General features: G+C 45.2%; 3 protein-coding genes across 7 annotated transcripts in view; 1 reads left to right on the top strand and 2 right to left on the bottom strand.

Moving 5' to 3' along the window:
* The first annotated feature begins 10 nt into the window (after nt 1-10).
* LOC109906838 (probable G-protein coupled receptor 132) lies at nt 11-2,614 on the top strand. The gene is made up of 3 exons (XM_020504685.2): nt 11-244; nt 523-1,478; nt 1,757-2,614. The coding sequence occupies exons 2-3, from the start codon at nt 892-894 to the stop codon at nt 2,151-2,153; spliced, it is 984 nt and encodes a 327-aa protein (XP_020360274.1). The 5' UTR covers nt 11-244; nt 523-891; the 3' UTR covers nt 2,154-2,614.
* A 1,040-nt stretch (nt 2,615-3,654) lies between these two features.
* Nucleotides 3,655-8,644, bottom strand: LOC109906451 (prostaglandin D2 receptor 2). Of its 2 annotated transcripts, XM_020504156.2 has the most exons (3): nt 8,508-8,644; nt 8,202-8,337; nt 3,655-6,432 (listed from the first exon to the last, which is right to left on the bottom strand). In XM_020504156.2, exon 3 carries the CDS (start codon nt 6,374-6,376, stop codon nt 5,201-5,203), a length of 1,176 nt encoding a protein of 391 aa, XP_020359745.1. In that variant the 5' UTR covers nt 6,377-6,432; nt 8,202-8,337; nt 8,508-8,644; the 3' UTR covers nt 3,655-5,200. The 2 variants fall into 2 exon arrangements, with proteins under 2 accessions (XP_020359745.1, XP_020359746.1); XM_020504157.2 differs by lacking the exon at nt 8,202-8,337.
* A 3,284-nt stretch (nt 8,645-11,928) lies between these two features.
* Nucleotides 11,929-17,904, bottom strand: part of LOC109906452 (FMR1 autosomal homolog 1) — a 32,951-nt gene continuing 26,975 nt past the window's right edge. For 3 of the 4 annotated variants that reach the window (XM_020504160.2, XM_020504159.2, XM_031791964.1), the window contains exons 12-17: nt 16,498-16,726; nt 15,676-15,855; nt 15,161-15,361; nt 14,954-15,058; nt 14,696-14,781; nt 11,929-14,602 (exon numbers count right to left, since the gene is read on the bottom strand). In XM_020504160.2, coding sequence (XP_020359749.1) covers nt 14,495-14,602; nt 14,696-14,781; nt 14,954-15,058; nt 15,161-15,361; nt 15,676-15,855; nt 16,498-16,726 — 909 coding nt within the window. In that variant the 3' untranslated portion in view covers nt 11,929-14,494. The remainder of the gene's footprint in view (nt 14,603-14,695; nt 14,782-14,953; nt 15,059-15,160; nt 15,362-15,675; nt 15,856-16,497; nt 16,727-17,904) is intronic. The other variant, XM_020504158.2, reaches the window with a different exon arrangement.

Here is a 17,904-nt window from a genome sequence, read left to right on the forward strand (position 1 = left end):
ACGGTGAGAGAACGAGGGAAAAGGGAGAAAGAGGGCGGAGAGGAGTGAGTGTTTCTGTTCAGGAAAAGAAAGGGGTTCTCCTGCGGTTCTCAGGATGTTGCCCTTTAAGCCTGGAAAAGTTGGCTTCCTGTCCAGGGTAACAATCAGAGAATAGACAAGGCCCTGAGGATTATGACGCTGTGTTCCTTCAGCAGCAGACACAGTCACTTTGTGTTGTACACTAAGCAGCTGGAGGGAAGAAGAGGTTTGTGGAACGATTTCTACTGCATGGATTTTTAGAGCTGTATGGGTGAGGTGACTGAAAAGATTCTCAAAATAAGTTGTTTTCTTGGCCATTTTTTTTCCTTCTCGTTTTTTATGCTTAAATTGTATGGGTTTCACTTTTAATCTCATGCTCCAATGCAACTGTTGTACATAGCACAATACTGTACATGCTTGTGTAATGGTCTGATTTAATGTTGTAGAAATGCTGTACTAATCTGGTCATGATCCTCCTATCATCTTCATCCTTCTCCTCCTCAGGTTTTCCACCAGGATTTGAGATCACTGGATCCTAAGCAGAATGGAATTTGCGTGATGGATACCTGACTCTAGGAGCCAATAGAAACAATATGGACATATCACATGCATATGAATTTATAGATTTTATGAATGATTTGGATTAGAAAACTTCCTCTGTCGAGTGCATCTATTTCCACCTTTTCTATCAGAAGTATTGTATTTATGAATGAATTGAATGGATATAAATCCAGAGACTGTCACACCACTGTCTCTCTCTGGGAATATAGATTTGCACCAGAGGGTGAAATAAGCACCTGTGTACTGTAGTACCTGGTTTCTTGTCAGGGGACTTTGAGGGTATCCCCCCTCACCCAGAGACTGTCAGAGACCATGTCCAACAGCAATGACAGCTGCAACCTCCCCCTGAACACCGACACACTTGGTCTCACCTACATCTACAGCCTGGCCTTCTCACTCGGTCTCCCTTGCAACCTGCTGTCCCTCTGGGGACTGTACCAACTGGGTCGGTCCGGCGGGGGTGGTTGTCAGCTGGTCTACATCCTCAACCTGCTGCTCTCTGACCTCCTCCAGCTCCTCACCCTCCCTCTCTGGATCCTCTATCTCCAGGGGGCGCACCGCTGGCCCTACGGCCGCCCCGCCTGCGAGTTCGTGGGCTATGTCTTCTACGTCAACGTCTACGCTAGCGTGGTGTTCCTCTGTATCATCGCACTGGACCGTTGCCTGGCAATAGTACACCCGCTGAGTAGTCGTGGCGTTCGGACCGTGCGGGTGGCAGCGGTATTGGGGGTGGCGGTCTGGACACTGACCTTTCTGTTCTGTTTGGGCGGGCTTCTTCCGTCAGTGTTTGATGCGGAGAGGCTGTTGTGTCTGGAGCAGTACCCTGTCAGCCTCAGATATGCTCACTTTAAGATTGCTACGGTTGTCATGGGGTTCCTGCTGCCCTGTGGTATACTGGGGTGAGTGGGAAACGGAGTATGAAGTATGCTTGGCTGACATGTTATGTGTGATTGCATAAAGAAATGGAGGAGTGTGTCCTGCACTCTGCATCTACATGTGTCCGTCAAATGCTTTGATAAATATGAAGTGAACACTATAAACAACTTTATATTAACATGTCACATTACATGCAAAAGGATGTGTCAATGAGGAGTCTTGTTAAGTCACATCTAACATATTTATCTGACATGACCTTTGACCTTGGCCTCTATCTCTCTCCCGCACCCTCCCCTTACAGCTACACTTCTGCCCGCATAGGTGTGACTCTCCATCACTCGCCATCCGTCTCCGACCAGGGCCGTCACAAAATCACAGGCATCCTCATCGTCATCACCGTCATCTTCATCGTCGTCTTCGGACCCTACCACCTCGTCGGGGGGTACCGTTTCGTCTCCTTGCTCCTCACAGATGACCCCTGTGAGTTGGAGCGTTCCATTTTCCTGTGTTACCGGCTGTGCTATGGCCTGACGAGCCTCAACACCCTGTTGGACCCTCTGTTCTACATCTTCCTGTGTCATGACGCCCGTCTGGAGCTCCGCAGGTCACTGACGCCCTGTCTGGGACAGGGGCACACAGCCCCCAAACAGGTAAGACTCAGTCTCAGAGGGAATCCTGATGAGAGTGACAGTGTGTAGAGAGACTGGATTGGACACATTTTTGAGTTTCCTGTTCCTTTGATTCTGAGGAAGAAGAATCTGGATAAACTGTATTATGTTACCCATTTCTTGTTCTTTGATGGTTGAGAGGAGAGGACACATTTTGTGGTGACACCAGCCATACACTACAATGCAGTGTTTTCATAGACTTGCTCAAGGAACTGACTCCACTGGTTTGGCTGCTGAGAATTGGTGATGGGGAAAAAAGCAGCAATTGTGCCACCTAGTGGGGAGAGCATGTATGCTGTTGGCTGAAATTGGAAAAGGTGTTTCCATCTTCTTCACCTTTCTGCTGACAGTCATCTCTAACTTATAATGCACTGCAATAGCTGCCTCAGTTTATACAGCCATATGAATGACTATCTGTGGATATCAACAATAATGTCATATGTCTTGATTACTTGCTTATTGCAGTAAATAAAGTCATTTTAAATACCTTATTTATTCATTTGTATGAGAAACTCTTATCATCATACCCAGTCATACTAAACATACACTAAAACATATTAACAAACACATACACCAGAGACTAAAACAGACAGTCTGAGAGTCAGTCTTTATGTGTCTTTTACTGAGGAGTGGCTTCCGTCGCCCACTCTACCATAAAGGCCTGATTGGTTGAGTGCTGCAGAGCTGGCTGACCTCCTGAAAGGTTGACCCATCTCCACAGAGGAACTCTGGAGCTCTGTCAGAGTGACCATTGGGTTCTTGGTCACCTCCCTGACCAAGGCTCTTTTCCCCCGATTGCTCAATGTGGCCGGGCTGTGTTCTTGGGGGCCTTTTAATGCTGCAGACATTTTCTGGTACGCTTCCCCAGATCTGTGCCTTGACACAATCCTGTCTCAGCACCACCATAGGGAATTCCTTTAACCTCATGGCTTGGTTTTGCTCTGACGTGCACTGTCAATTGTGGGACCTTATATAGACAGGCAGGTGCCTTTCAAAATCATGTCCAATCAATTGAATTTACCACAATGGACTCCAATCAAGTGGTAGAAACATCTCAAGGATGATCAATGGAAACAGGGTGCAACTGAGCTCAATTTAAGGGTCTAAATACTTATGTAAACAAGTTCTGTTTTTTATTTTCAATACATTTGTCCAAAAATTCTAAAAACCTGTACTTGTCTTTGTTATTAGGGGGAATTGTGTGTAGATTGCTGAGGATTTGTTTTATGTAATCCATTTTAGAATAAGGCTGTAAAGTAACAAAATGTGGAAAAAGTCAAGGGGTCTGAATACTTTCCGAAAGCACCATAGAGACTTACAATGGGGAACTCGCTCAATTTGGGCTCCTCTCAGGATACAGATAAGCAGGTCTTTAGGATCAATTTCACAAGACCTGAAAAAAACCTACTTGGTTTTATCAACATTTAGCACTCATTTAAGATCGGTGAGTGATTCTTGAATGGAATCAAAGCCAAGGGTCGCGAACGGCCTGCTGCACTGATGGGGCACATGAATAAATAACGAATCCGCATAGAGATGTAAGCCCATTTTTATTTTTCAGGGACAAACATTTAATGTAAATAGTGAACAGTAAAAGGCATAGTATTGAGCCTTGTGGCACTCCTTGGTTATGTAAAAAAAAAAAGACTGAACTCCATCAGCAGACAGACACTGAGTGTACAAGACATTCCAAGCACCGGCTCTTTCCATGACATAGACTGATCAGATGAATCCAGGTGAATGCTATGATCCCTGTTTGCTGACACTTGTTAAATCCACTTCAATCAGTGTAGATGAAGAGGAGACAGGTTAAAGAAATATTTTCAAGCCTTGACACAATTGAAGCATGGAGTGTGTATGTGCCAATCAGAGGGTGAACGGGCAAAACAAAATATTTAAGTGCCTTTGAACAGAGTATGGTAGTAGGTGCCAGGCACACTGGTTTGAGTCAGGAACTGCAACACTGATGGGTTTTTTCATGCTCAACAGTTTCCTGTGTGTATCAAGCATGGTCCACCCCCCAAAGGACATCCAGCCAACTTGACACAACTGTGGGAAGCATTGGAGTCAACATGGGCCAGCATCCCTGTGGAATGCTTTTGACACCTTGTAGAGTCCATGCCCCAACGAAATGAGGCTGTTCTGAGGACAAAAGAGCGTGCAAATCATTATTAGGAAGGTGTTCCTAATGTTTTGTACACTCAGTGTACATTTACGTCTGTCGTGTAGATCATTTTTGAACCAGCTACAGGCCAGTTGGTCTACACAAATTTCAGATAGCCTCCGTAGCAGGAGTGCATGATCAACCATATCGAATGCTTTCAACAGATCAATATAAAGGGCAGTGCGGTGCCGTTTCCTGTTTCCTAGCGCGTTAACCATATAAAGCAGCCAAGATGGTGCTCTGTCCTGGCCTAAAGCCTGACTGGTGAGCATTCGGAATAGATTTTCCATCTAAAAATGGAGAGCAGCTGAGAATTTACAGAGACTTCTAATATCTTCGCTAGACATGAAAGTTTTGAGATTGTGTGATAATTACAAAGATGGCAGGGATCACCACCTTTGTGGAGCGGGAGATCAAGGGCCACCTTCCACACCTTAGGAATAATACCCAAGAGAATGGATAGATTAAAAAGATATTTGTCAAGGGTTCCACAATCATATGTACAGCAAGTCGTAGAATACTTGGGTCAAGCATGTCTGCCCCAGTGGACTTTTACCATCAATAACTAAGAGCGTCCAGAAATTCCCTAGTAGTGACTTGCCAAAGCGAGACCAGTGGGTCACCATTTACATTAGCAGGCAAGTCTGCAATTGAAAAGGGGTGCATCAGAGCCTACTTGGAATGGGTACCGTACAAAAGCAAATAGAAAAGCATACTAGCACATTGCTTAGCCTTTGGTTTAACACTACTGAAACCATTGCAAAACACACAAGATATATTCCTCAATCCTTCTGGTGTCTATGCTGTACATAACATGGATTCAAAATACAATGATTTATAAACGGATCATTATGTATCCCACTGTTGCAGAACCTGGCTTTGGCATCGGAACTGTCATTGACGCAACAACTTCTCAGTTAGCAGGGTGTGGTTCCTTCGTCTTCTGTGCCGCCTCCTCCTCCGCCCTGAAGTCTCTTCCTCTCAGGCTGGGGGCATTGTTGAGGGACCTCCTCCCCCTCAGCAGCAGCTCTGAGGTACTGCTGGAAGATCTCTGCGTGCTTTGTCGCCGTGACCACTCCCCTAGGTCCTCCGCCAGCACGCTCTCCATTACTGCCGCAAGGGACTGTCTGATCTTATGGCACAGGTCCGGACAGCTGAACACATAGAGGATGGGGTTTAGCACACTGTTGAGGAAGGCTAGGCTGGCGGTGGGGGGCAGGCCGCTGGCCACGAGGCCCCGGAGGGAGGGTCGATACTGAGCTACAGCCTCCAGGATGCTGAAGACGTGGTATGGAGCCCAGCAGACCACAAAGCTCAGCAACACTGCTACCACTAGTCTAACGAAGCGGAAAGGGTGCCGGTTGCGGCCACGCCGCGCGATACCAATGGTCACTGATACATAGCTCCACACAATGACCACCAGGGGAAGAATGAAGGCCAGGAGGAGCTTAGAGAAGGCCAGGGCATCCTGGCGAGCCTCACACAGCTCTTTTAGGTCAAACTCCCTAACTGGGAGATACTGAGCGTAGTTATAGTAACACATGACTCTCCCGTCATGCCGATGAATAGTATCCCGGAACAGGTAGTACGGTACCGTACAGAGCACAGCCAGGGCCCAGATGATTCCACATACCCTGCCGACCAGCTGCACGTTCCTCCGGTTATGGACCCAGACGGGCTTGTGAACCACCAGACAGCGGTCCAGAGAGATGGCCGCAAGCAGGAAGGCGCTGACGAACATGTTGAGGAAGAAGATGGAGGAGTGGAGTTTGCAGAAGGTGGTGCCCAGGGTCCAGGTGCCTCCGCGGGCCAGGAAGATAGTGAAGAAGGGGAGTGACGCCGTGGCCAAGAGGTCAGAGGCAGCCAGGTTGAGGATCCACACGCTGATGACGCTACGGCGGACACGGAAACCCACAACCCCCAGGATGAGGATGTTCTCCAGGATGCCGAAGGAGGAGACCAGGCCGTGGAGACACACCGTGGCCAGGCTCAGAGCCCCCACCTCAGCCGAGGAATTGGAGGGTACGCTGGCGTTCACCATGGCCTGGATGAGAGGGCAGTAGCCGGGGCTGATGCTAGAATTGGTCATCTTGACAGTTCTGATTCTGCTTCTGACACTTTGACTCTGAATTCCTGTGTACAACACTGCAAAGAAACAAGGCAAAGAGGCATTACGAATTAGGACTCTACTCATTCCGTATCTTGGAAATTCAGAGTTACAGCATGATTGAAATTTAGGAGAATATTCCATCAATGTTACACCAAACATACAAAGAACATGGTTGCCGTGTTCACAGAACATAAAATATTAATGTTCTAGACATGTTTCATGAGAATGTTGCAAGAACATTCCTTTGTATCAGTTGTCAGGAGATCGCCTGATCGTCAAGCTTTGATTGTTGAATTACCTGTGTAGGGCAAAAAACAAAATGTGCACCCAGGGAGGACCCCAGGACCGAATCTGGGGAACATTCTACTGTATATATGTTAGCAAAAACCTTCAGAGAACATTCTTAGCATACCTCTACTTCTCTGCCTCGCTTCCTGATGCTTTAATCAATCGTAAAAGCCATCTCCAAACTGGCAATTGTTTTTGATTATTAGCCATGATGGTTTCTGTCTAACACGACTGAAGTGTCAAGTTTGCCTGAAAAAGTTTAACAGCCACTACCATCTCAAATTGTTAAGAGCGAGAGATGGCTTATCTCTGTCTCACTCTCTCCACATCCTCTGTGCAAGTTTGCCTTGTCTATCTATATATGTGAAAGCCATTGCACAAAGACAACTTCTGTTCTAGCTATTTGCTAGTTTCCTAATACAGAACGGTGTGTTTGTGTTGATGGAAATGTACCCTATAGTAGGGGAGAGTGGGGTAAGTTGAGCCATTTTTTACATTCAGCATCACTCTGTCAGGGGAAATAAAGATATCTACATATATTTCAGGGTGTTGTGTATCCATGGAAATAATCAGAATTCATGTAAACATAACAGTTTTGAAAACATAGCTTTTGTAAAAAAGCTCATCTTATGGGGTAAATTGAGCAGCGGGACAGGGTAAGTTGAGCCACCTACAAATTCCTTTAAAACCCTGTCTACCTTTTTATTTCCCAAACACAATTCAACACAATCACTTTGTCTTTTAAAGGGATACTTTGACATTTTGGCAATGAGGTCATTTAACTCATGGATACCATTCTCATGTCTCCATGTCCAGTATGAAGTTGCTAGCAGATACGCATGCGGTTTGCAGTATGCCTTCAACATACATAAAAAAAGAAAAATGTAAACACAGGCTTAACACCTAACAAACACTTTGTACTTCTTTTTTTTAACACTTCTAAACAGACTAGGCCCTGTTGTTACCTCATATCCCAACGTGTTGTTACCTCATATCCAAGTGATAATTCATTGCATTACCTCTGGGAAGAAAATAATTGCTCAACCATTGGCTCAACTTGCCCCGAGGCAAACATTTGGACTTTACAGTGCCTTCGGAAAGTATTCAGATCCCTTGACGTGTTCCACATTTTGTTATGTTACAGCCAGGTGTGACAAGCTTGTAGCATCATACCCAAGAAGACTTGATGCTGTAATAACTGCCAAAGGTGCTTCAACAAAGTACTGAGTAGAGTCTGAATATTTATGTAAATGTGAAATTTCAGTTTTATTTTTTCATTTACTACCAAAAAAAATAAAAAATATATTTAAATGACCTAACAAAATGTGGAAAAAGTCAAGGGGTCTGATACTTTTCAAAGGCACTGTCTTAGCCCACACAGCTAAAAGGATGCTAGGTTTAGGACTTCATATTGAAGCTTATAGAGGCCCCAATGGATCTATAGAACAATAATACAATTACACATAACTTCTAATAAACTCATTTGACTTGATGAAAATCCGTTTTTTGGACCTACCTAGCTTACTGCATTTCCCGTGTGGTTTCTTCTTTCACAGACTCCGTGAAATGATAACCTCTTTCTAAATATTTGGTGAAACGACACATCTTGGTTTCCGAGAAACAAGGGTGGCTCAACTTTCCCTCCTCTCCATCTAAAATTACATGACAGCTTTTTTGTAAGCCTACACTTCTCAGTTAAAGTGAAAAATACAGAGCCAAAACTTAAGAGTAATTTACTCTGGATCTCATCTATTTGTAGTCCACATACAAAATGTTTCTAAATTCCAAAATAGTTTTGAATGGATTACAAATAAAACCCCACCTTAACTGAGAATTCTCTCTCCACTGCTGAGTCCACATTGGGAGACTTGCTGGCCTGGTTGTGTTCAGTGTAGTTATGATTGGTGGGTAGTCAAGCACACTGACACGCCTGCAGTTACACCCACTAGTCAGTTGAACTGGGGATGAAAAGCATTTGACAGATTAAAGATAAATTTATCTGGCCTTGTTAATACACCGACTACTGATTATTGGTGATATAGCCGATGAAGTTGTTTCAGAAGAAACCAATTAAAAGGACCTCAACCCAAAATGTGTAAAAACAGTATTTTATTTTATTTGAAAGTGGACCTGGGGAATAAAAGCAGTTCATATCCTCATTCCTCAATGCAATCTTATGGTTTTGATACGCTCTGCGACTCTTTTGATGCATTATATTTCTCTCTCTCACACACACACACGCTGTTTCTTTGCAGTGCTGATTAAGAGATAGCTGACGACCACAAAAATATGCTCAAATATCAAATCAAATCAAATCAAATTTATTTATATAGCCCTTCGTACATCAGCTGATATCTCAAAGTGCTGTACAGAAACCCAGCCTAAAACCCCAAACAGCAAGCAATGCAGGTGGAGAAGCACAGTGGCTAGGAAAAACTCCCTAGAAAGGCCAATACCTAGGAAGAAACCTAGAGAGGAACTAGGCTATGTGGGGTGGCCAGTCCTCTTCTGGCTGTGCCGGGTGGAGATTATAACAGAACATGGTCAAGATGTTCAATGTTCATAAATGACCAGCATGGTCGAATAATAATAAGGCAGAACAGTTGAAACTAGAGCAGCAGCACAGTCAGGTGGAAGTTGAAACTGGAGCAGCAGCATGGCCAGGTAGACTGGGGACAGCAAGGAGTCATCATGTCAGGTAGTCCTGGGGCATGGTCCTAGGGCTCAGGTCAGTTGAAACTGGAACAGCAGCATGGCCAGGTGGACTGGGGACAGCAAGGAGTCATCATGTCAGGTAGTCCTGGGGCATGGTCCTAGGGCTCAGGTCCTCCGAGAGAGAGAAAGAAAGAGAGAAGGAGAGAATTAGAGAACGCACACTTAGATTCACACAGGACACCGAATAGGACAGGAGAAGTACTCCAGATATAACAAACTGACCCCAGCCCCCCGACACATAAACTACTGCAGCATAAATACTGGAGGCTGAGACAGGAGGGGTCAGGAGACACTGTGGCCCCATCCGAGGACACCCCCGGACAGGGCCAAACAGGAAGGATATATCACACTCAGTTGTGATGTGTCGAGGGGGAAACTTCAGACGTAAGTCACCCATTGTTTGCTTCATCAACGAGTGAGAAAGCATCCATTCAAACAACATTCACACAAAATAACTACTCTTTTCTCAACCCGTTCCCACGTGCATGGTGTGTATGGCAAGGCATCATTGACAGTAAAACAATAATCCAAGCACAATTGCATCACTAATTAGACTTGCGTCACGGTGACAGGTTCTGTAGAACAGGAAATTCAAAGTTCTCGGGCAAGATGTGATGTGCCATTGTCCATCTGCGGTTTATTGCCTGCAGTTCTAAAAAAAAAAGGGGGTAGCCTATCTTTGCATAGGGAATGCAAATGATTCCACTCAACATAGGCTTTTGGTACTAAGGCACAGCAACATAAAACATTTCAAATGATATCTCAAAAGAAATCTAATTTAGTGACTGTGGACAATATATTCTGTTCTTATAGATTGATAAGGGCCTAGTTAGAATACTATTTGGGTGTTTCGAGGAACAGATTGGCCAGAGTGCTAATAATGGGCCAGTATGGGAACCTCAAGGAGAAAAATGGAATGGTGTGTTAGTAATGCCTGAGGCTATTTCTCTGGGGATCCCAATCCATACCTGGCTATTGCAGAACACCAACCTGGTCAAAGAGCAATTCGTATTATTCTGTATGTAAATCCAAAACACTATTTAGTATGATATGTTACAGGGTTAAGGTTAGGGGAAGGATTTGCAAACACACTAAGTAGTTGCAAAGTAGCTAAAAAAGTAATAAATACTCAAACATTTGCTGAAATGCTAAAGTTGTCCGTGACAACATTCGAACTCACAACCTTTGGGTTGCTAGACATTCATGTTATATGCCCAGCCAACCACCCAACTTCCATTTTTTCCTGAAGTAACCATAGATCTTATACCAAACGTACCACGTGTAAAAGAAACCATACTAATTTGAGTGTCAAGGATTTACATTTACTATGTTACGTCTAGTCTATGAGACCTGGCTGAGAACTGGTTTCATGCTAAACTGAACAGAGAAGTGGTAAAGTTGGGTCGAGAGGTTCTGTCCCAAATGGCATCCTATTCACTACAAAATGCACTAGTTTTGACCAGACAAATAGGGTGACATTTGGAATGTAGCGCTACAGTCCACACTGATCTGCGGGTTACAACGGCGCACTTTTCACTCCTGTTCACCAGATCCTGAGCCACCCATTTGTATCAATGTTTATCCTATCAGTTTTGAATCCCAATTTACACATACTAACGACAACTACGTTAAAATGTCAACGCCTAGCAGTCGATGTTTTTCAAACGGGTGTACGGACTGATTGCAAAATATGTTGAGACAGTGGTGTACCTCTTCCTTCCTCTGAGAGCCTCAGATAAACTGTCGAAACTCATTCTATTATGAACAGGTTTACCCTTGAAATGTACACTTGCCCCCTGGTGGACTAATTGCGGTCTGCCACCTAACTGCTTTAAAACAAAAACGTATAGGAGGGCGTATGTAACACACAACCTACTTTACTCAAATCTGGGACGTCAGACGTTTTTGAACCTTCGGGCTAGACAAAGTTTCATGAATAATTATAGCTGACAATTAAACTGCACACACCTGGACCAGGTGTAAATCAGTCCCTGATAAGAGGGGAACAAAAATATGCAGTGGAACCTGGCTTCAAGGTCCAGATCGGAGTTTGAGGCATATAGGGAAAATAAGGTGCAATTTGAGACCCAGGGTGCCCTGCTGCCTCTGGAACAGTCTTGAGTCACTCTAGCACAGGGCTCTCCAACCCTGTTCCTGGAGCACGATACTTCTGTAGGCTTTCAATCCAAACCCAGTTGGAACTAACCTGGTTCCGCTTATCAACCAGCTAATTATTAGAATCAGGTGCGCTAGATTAGGGTTTCAGCCTAATCTACAGGACAGTAGCCCTTCAGGAACAAGGTTGGAGAGCACTGAACCAGAGAGCTAAATGCTCTGTAACAATATTAGGAGGACTGAAATGAGGGTTTAGCGCTGTGTTTGTAGAAACATTATCAGCATAGGCTGCTGTAATAGACAAAGGAATCATTTCAAAAGGTTGGAATTAATCTAGACTATTCAATCTATGTTACTGTCTTTTGTATTTCAGCAACTCCTGATTTAGCCCAAGGGACAAATACGTAAAAATGTATCAAACAATGAAAAGTCCTTTATTGCCATCAGAACATGAGTGAGAAGACCAGAGACAACCTGACACAGAGTGAAGAGTTGACAGTACCTAAACAGTACTACTAACATACACACAAACGTCAACATCCTCCCCAACCAGAAAGACATAGGGATACAGGGAGCCAAGAGAGGGAGATACAGTATAGACAAGTGAGGTATACGTTTCACACAAACAATACATTAAGTGTTCAAATCGGTCTCTTAATCCCACATGCAGGCATGCACAACTGAATTCATTATTTGAAATAATCAGTGCTCTGCTCTCATACCATGACACAGAAAGACAGTTTAACCAAAAGGGGGCAACACAATCCAGTTGATTTTAATCCAGTAAACACACCTCATCCCACTCAATACTTGTGGCTGTGAGAACACTGATGTGCCAGGTTTGTGTTAAAAACGTATTGTAATACTTAAGAGTAAGAAATGGGGCTAATTCTATTCTTAGTCATACCAGTAAAAAAGGCAGCCATCTTGTGGGTCAATGAGTGGTGGAAAGGTAGTCAGAGAAGCCACTACAGTACTAAAGTGTCTAAGGCAGGGCTCTCCAACCCTGGTTCTGGAAATCTACCGCCTGGAAGGAGCAAAAGCCTGCCTACAGGATGGTAGTTCTCCAGGAACAACGTTGGAGCCCTGCTCCAAGGTATGGATTCTTAAACACATTCGATGTGGACATTAGCAGCAGTTCTAGTAGTGGATGACGTAGTGGTGAAGCTGAAACGTGACCCTCTCCCTCATGCAAAGCTACTGCTAAATGATCATGCAAATTAGCTTGTTTATCGATTTAGAAAAATAGAGCGCAAACTCAGACAGAAGAAATCAATCAGTTCATCTCAGACAGTTGATTTCACTTCCATTTTATTTCACATTTTCTATGATGTGGAAAGAACAAAAGTAGTTGAGAGGTAACCAAGACGACAGTAACAACATGAGCCCACAAGCCAATAAGAGTTTGAGTCTCCTCCCTCACGCCCCTCGCCCGCCACCTTTTAAGAACAGGACAACCACCTTGCTTATAGTTAGTTAATCTCAAAAACACTCACGTCTCCTCCGAACATAACGTGGGGCGACCACACTGACTGCACCCCACCGCCCGTGACTGAATTGCAACAGTGTCGTGTTACGGTTGCAGTTTGTGCATCTGTGTGTAACCGTGCGTGTGTATAGCTCTCCTCATCTCTTTTGAAGCTGCGCTCGTCACAGTCAGTCTCCTCACTCCCCGCACGCCACACAGACCCTCTAGAAGGGTGAAACAACGTGGCCAGCCTTCTACACTCTACCTCCCTCCATCTCGTGGTCACCATGGCGTGTGCGTTGGGTCTCCCATGCTGCGGTTCACCCAGGCATATGTTAGTGTGGCTGGGAGCTACAGCGCCATGTTACCCTACCTCCCTATTCCACACAGCCAGTAGGCCCGGAGAAAGAGGCACTGTGACGTTTTGTTTACAGTCTAAATCCATCGACTAATCAAGTACTCAATCTATTTCCTTGTCTGTCAGTCTGAAAGGCTGTGTGTAGGACCAGCCCCGGACACGAGCGTCAAGCAAGGGAGAGGGGAAGTGACACAACACCCCTTCCTATCCTCCCAGCCAATAGTGGCCTCACCTGCCATTGTGAACTCACCACTGACCCAGGGTTGCCAGCTCTCAACTGTGCACACGTACCTACATACATACATACACACACACACACACACAGCCCAAACGCTGTCCAGTCCACTCTTAGGGAGGACAAGCGCCTTGAGTTTCTTGTTTGGCACCAGACTCTCTGGCCAGTCATTCGTTCCCTCGTTCTTTTCTGTATTACCACAGTTAATACCTCTGCAATCATTTAACTCCCCCTTCCCTCGCTACTGGTCTGTTCTCTTCTCAAAGAAAAACCTCTTTCCTGTGAAACAAAAACAAACTTTTTTTTTCTTCTTTTTTTTTCAAATTCAAGGCACAATGTCTATCAATAATCACATCTGTTTGACTTTCTGTCCATCATCACCAACTGACGTTTAGGCCAGGGTACGTAACGTAACACGCCTGACGCTTGTTCTTCACCTCTTGGACTCGTCCGCCCATCCCTCCTATCCTCCAGCTAGCATCATCTATCCTCCGGACCTTTAGACTGGTAAAAGACTGTTTGAATGGGAGAGCGGCCAAAAGTCCAAACCAGTGATAACATCAAAATAAAACAAAAACTTGCAAAAAAAATAAAAAATAAAGTCCCATCCTGTGTTTGTTATTTCTTTAAAAATCAAGTCGTATCCACCAGCTATTTTCTGGCAAGCTAGGTGTTTTTTATTTAAATAAGCACTAAGTACTGATAGATAGGATAACATACACCATTACGTGTGTTTTTAAGATGCTTTTGTCGTTTTTATGTACTTTCTCTCCCCCCTCTCTCTCATAGTAGTATGAATCTGGTATTTTGTCGTTTTTCACTCATCTGTTTTAAGGTTTAAGTAAATGCAAGCAGGGACAGAGTTTGCCATGAAGTCTTGCTCTAGACGTGGGTTTTTAGGGGGCGAGGCCTAGTCCTCTACGAGACGCCGTTGACAAGGGTCTCGCTGGGTATGGCCATGCCGTTGCTAGGGGAACGCTTGGAGGGGGCCATGTGCTCGTCCCTCTTGGCACTGCTCCCGTTCTCCTGAGGAAGGAGAGCAGGGGAGGGAAATGGTCAGTTTAACAGGAACACTAAAAGCTGACATCTTCGTGTGTGTGTGTGTGTGTGTGCGCATACCTTGAGCTCGGGAGCAGCAAGTGTTTCCTGGGGAAGGGTCTGTCGGCTCTGGGACTCGGCGCGGGAGATGTAGTCTGCCACGGTCACTGCAGAACACAACAACCCAGAGAACAGTGATGTAACCACGAGATCCAGTATAATGACAACCCCAGCGCTACACAGTGAGGGGATCAGACTAAGGAAGGATAGGGTAGAGAATAGAAATCTATCCAAGGTCCAGACTGACAACATGGAGGGACGGTCTGACACACTACTCACCTTCAACTGGCAATCTGTCACAGCTGGCGGATCCTCCCTCTGGGTGATTGCCACGGTTACGGCGACGGCGGCTCCTGTTGCGGCGCTGGGGTCTGCCCTGCTCATCTGGTAAAAAAATATTTTTATAATGGATAGGAAGTCTGAGAAAATAAACATACTTCAACCTAGTCTCACAGCATAACCATCTTAAGCCTCAAGCCCTCCTACCCAGTCCATTCTCGTTGGGTCCGGCCTGGCTGTCTGACTCTGTGGCAGCGGCGTCCATCACACTGGGCTCCTGGTCATTGCGGCGACGGCGAGAGCGTCTCCTGAGATCTACCTCTCCCACCCCCTCACTGGCATCTGTGTCACCCTGCTCACTCTCACCCTCCAGCAGGGAGAACGGGTTGCTGTCCGGGTCCTTCAGCACTGGACAGGGGAGAAAAAAAGAGGGAATGTGAGAGACATGGGAAGATGAGGCCTACAACATCAAACTGCACCACCTTCCAGTTATGAGAAACAACTAGACCATGGGGTTTGACCTGGAAGATGCCAATATCACCCAGGGCCGATTCATTAGGGCTAACTGTAGAAAAACGATTTGCTGCGAAATATACAAACGAGCGTTTCTCATTGGACAAGTTCAGGCAGTACTTCCCTAATTCCGTCCGTTATCTTCCATTTGGTGCTTAATGAATACAACTCAGTACCCTAGCTTGGACTATTATCCCCCCGTGTTGTACCGGAGCTGATTGAGTTGGAAGGTCGTGAGGCGGGTCCTCCGCGGCCCCGTCCGGTGTTGGATCCACGGCCCCTGCCACCCCGGCGGGAGCCTCGCTCATCTCCACCCACGCCCCGTGGACGCTGATCACGCTCATTGAGGTCCTCAGGCTCAGAGGCGTTGGACTGCTCAGAGTTGGTACCTGTAACAGACAGAAACATACAGCATAAAAACAATGGTATAGAACAAGGGATGAGCAAAAACAGAGGAAAGAGGAAGATGCAGGGTGGGGTCTATGTCAAATAGAGGGTGCTTATATTTGTCCTGTTTCACACATGTACAAGTGTGTAACCTGTACCGTGTAAAATGGAGGACTTTTTTAAATATCCCACTCACGGCCAGGGATCAGTCATTACTAACAGCGACCCTGGAGCAATTAGGTTTAAGATCCTTGCTCAAGGGCAGATGGACCAATTTTTCATCCTAGTCGGCTCGGGGATTACGAGTCCAACGCTCTGAACGCTAAGTTACCTCCCACCATACGTGGGATGTTCTACCGGTAGTCTAAGTATGTACCAGTCAACTCATCAGCAAACCCATGAGAGAGGGTGTTCTCCTAGTAGAGTCAGACTAGTTGGTGTTCACTGCAGCAAAGCTCAAAATTTTACCAGATCATCATCCCTGAAGACTATTGACAGAGTGTAGCCTGCAAACAACTAATATCACACAACCAACAACTAACAACCCAGAAAGGAAATTGAATTATTCAGATAAGAAGCATGCCAGGTTTGTTAAGTCAGAATCTGTCATAAACAGGGAGGGATCAAAGGAGTTGTCTAGTCACCATATCCAGAGTACTGGCTGTTGGAGGGCCTGCGCCCTCGGCCGCGGCCTCCGTAGATGCGGGAGGTGTGGAGGTTGGTGGAGTTGCTGCTCTCGTCCGTCAGGTAGCCCTTCTCCCTGTCCCCGGGGCCAGTGCCCCCGACCCGACTAGGGGGAGCACGATAACCCACCCCGATCTGACGGAGCTGCTCGTCAATCTGCAGCCGCTCCAGACGCAGCTGCTCCACTTCCTGTTAGAGAGACAGAAGTACATGTTAGAACTTACATCCTAGACTCATTCCTATTGGGCAGTGTATATATGTTAGAACTTACATCCTAGACTCATTCCTATTGGGCAGTGTATATATGTTAGAACTTACATCCTAGACTCATTCCTATTGGGCAGTGTATATATGTTAGAACTTACATCCTAGACTCATTCCTATTGGGCAGTGTATATATGTTAGAACATACACTACCGTTCAAAAGTTGAGTCACTTAGAAATTTCCTTGTGTTTGAAAGAAATGCACTTTTTTTGGTCCATTAAATCTAATTGATCAGAAATACAGTGTTAGACATTGTTAATTACTATTGTAACTGGAAACAGTAGATTTTTTTTAATGGAATTTCTACACAGGCCCATTATCAGCAACCATCACTCCTGTGTTCCAATGGCACATTGTGTTAGCTAATTCAAGTTGATCATTTAAAAAAGGAAAATTGATCATTAGAAAACCCTTTTGCAATTATGTTCTGATTAAAGAAGCAATAAAACTGGCATTTAGACTAGATGAGTATCTGGAGCATCAGCATTGGTTGGATCGATTACAGGCTCAAAATGGCTAGAAAAATAACTTCCTTCTGAAACTCAGTCTATTCTTGTTCTGGGAAATGAAATTGCCAAGAAACTGAAGATCTTGAAATAAGAAATAGATGTCAGTTTCTTGGCCAACGCCGTGTACTACACCCTTCACAGAACAGCTCAAACTGGCTCTAAGCAGAATAGAGAGTGGGACACCCCAGTGCACAATTGAGAAAGAGAACAAGTACATAAGTGTCTTGTTTGAGAAATAGACGCCTCAAGTCCTCAACTGGCAGCTTCATTAAATGGTACCCGCAAAACACCAGTCTCAAAGTCAACTGTGAAAACTGCGACTCTGGGATGCTGGCCTTCTAGGCAGAGTTCGTTTGTCAAGTGTCTGTGTTCTTTTGACCATCTTAATCTTTTATTTTCATTGGCCAGTCTGAGATATGGCTATTTCTTTGCAACTCTGCCTAGAAGGCCAGCATCCCGGAGTCGCCTCTTCACTGTTGACGTTGAGACTGGTGTTTTGCGGGTACCATTTAATGAAGCTGCCAGTTTAGGACTTGAGGCGTCTGCTATAGAGCACGTTAGAACATACGCTGCCTGATGAAGACTAGTTGAAA

This window comes from Oncorhynchus kisutch, linkage group LG16, assembly GCF_002021735.2.
Source record: "Oncorhynchus kisutch isolate 150728-3 linkage group LG16, Okis_V2, whole genome shotgun sequence".
NCBI classification, from domain to species: Eukaryota; Metazoa; Chordata; class Actinopteri; order Salmoniformes; family Salmonidae; genus Oncorhynchus; species Oncorhynchus kisutch.

Bases quoted from the DNA above. Each gene is read 5' to 3' on its own strand.
- LOC109906838 (XM_020504685.2), top strand. From the start codon at position 892: ATGTCCAACAGCAATGACAGCTGCAACCTCCCCCTGAACACCGACACA. The intron at 1,479-1,756 runs GTGAGTGGGAAA...CTCCCCTTACAG, and splicing joins CTGCCCTGTGGTATACTGGG to CTACACTTCTGCCCGCATAG.
- LOC109906451 (XM_020504157.2), bottom strand. From the start codon at position 6,376: ATGACCAATTCTAGCATCAGCCCCGGCTACTGCCCTCTCATCCAGGCC.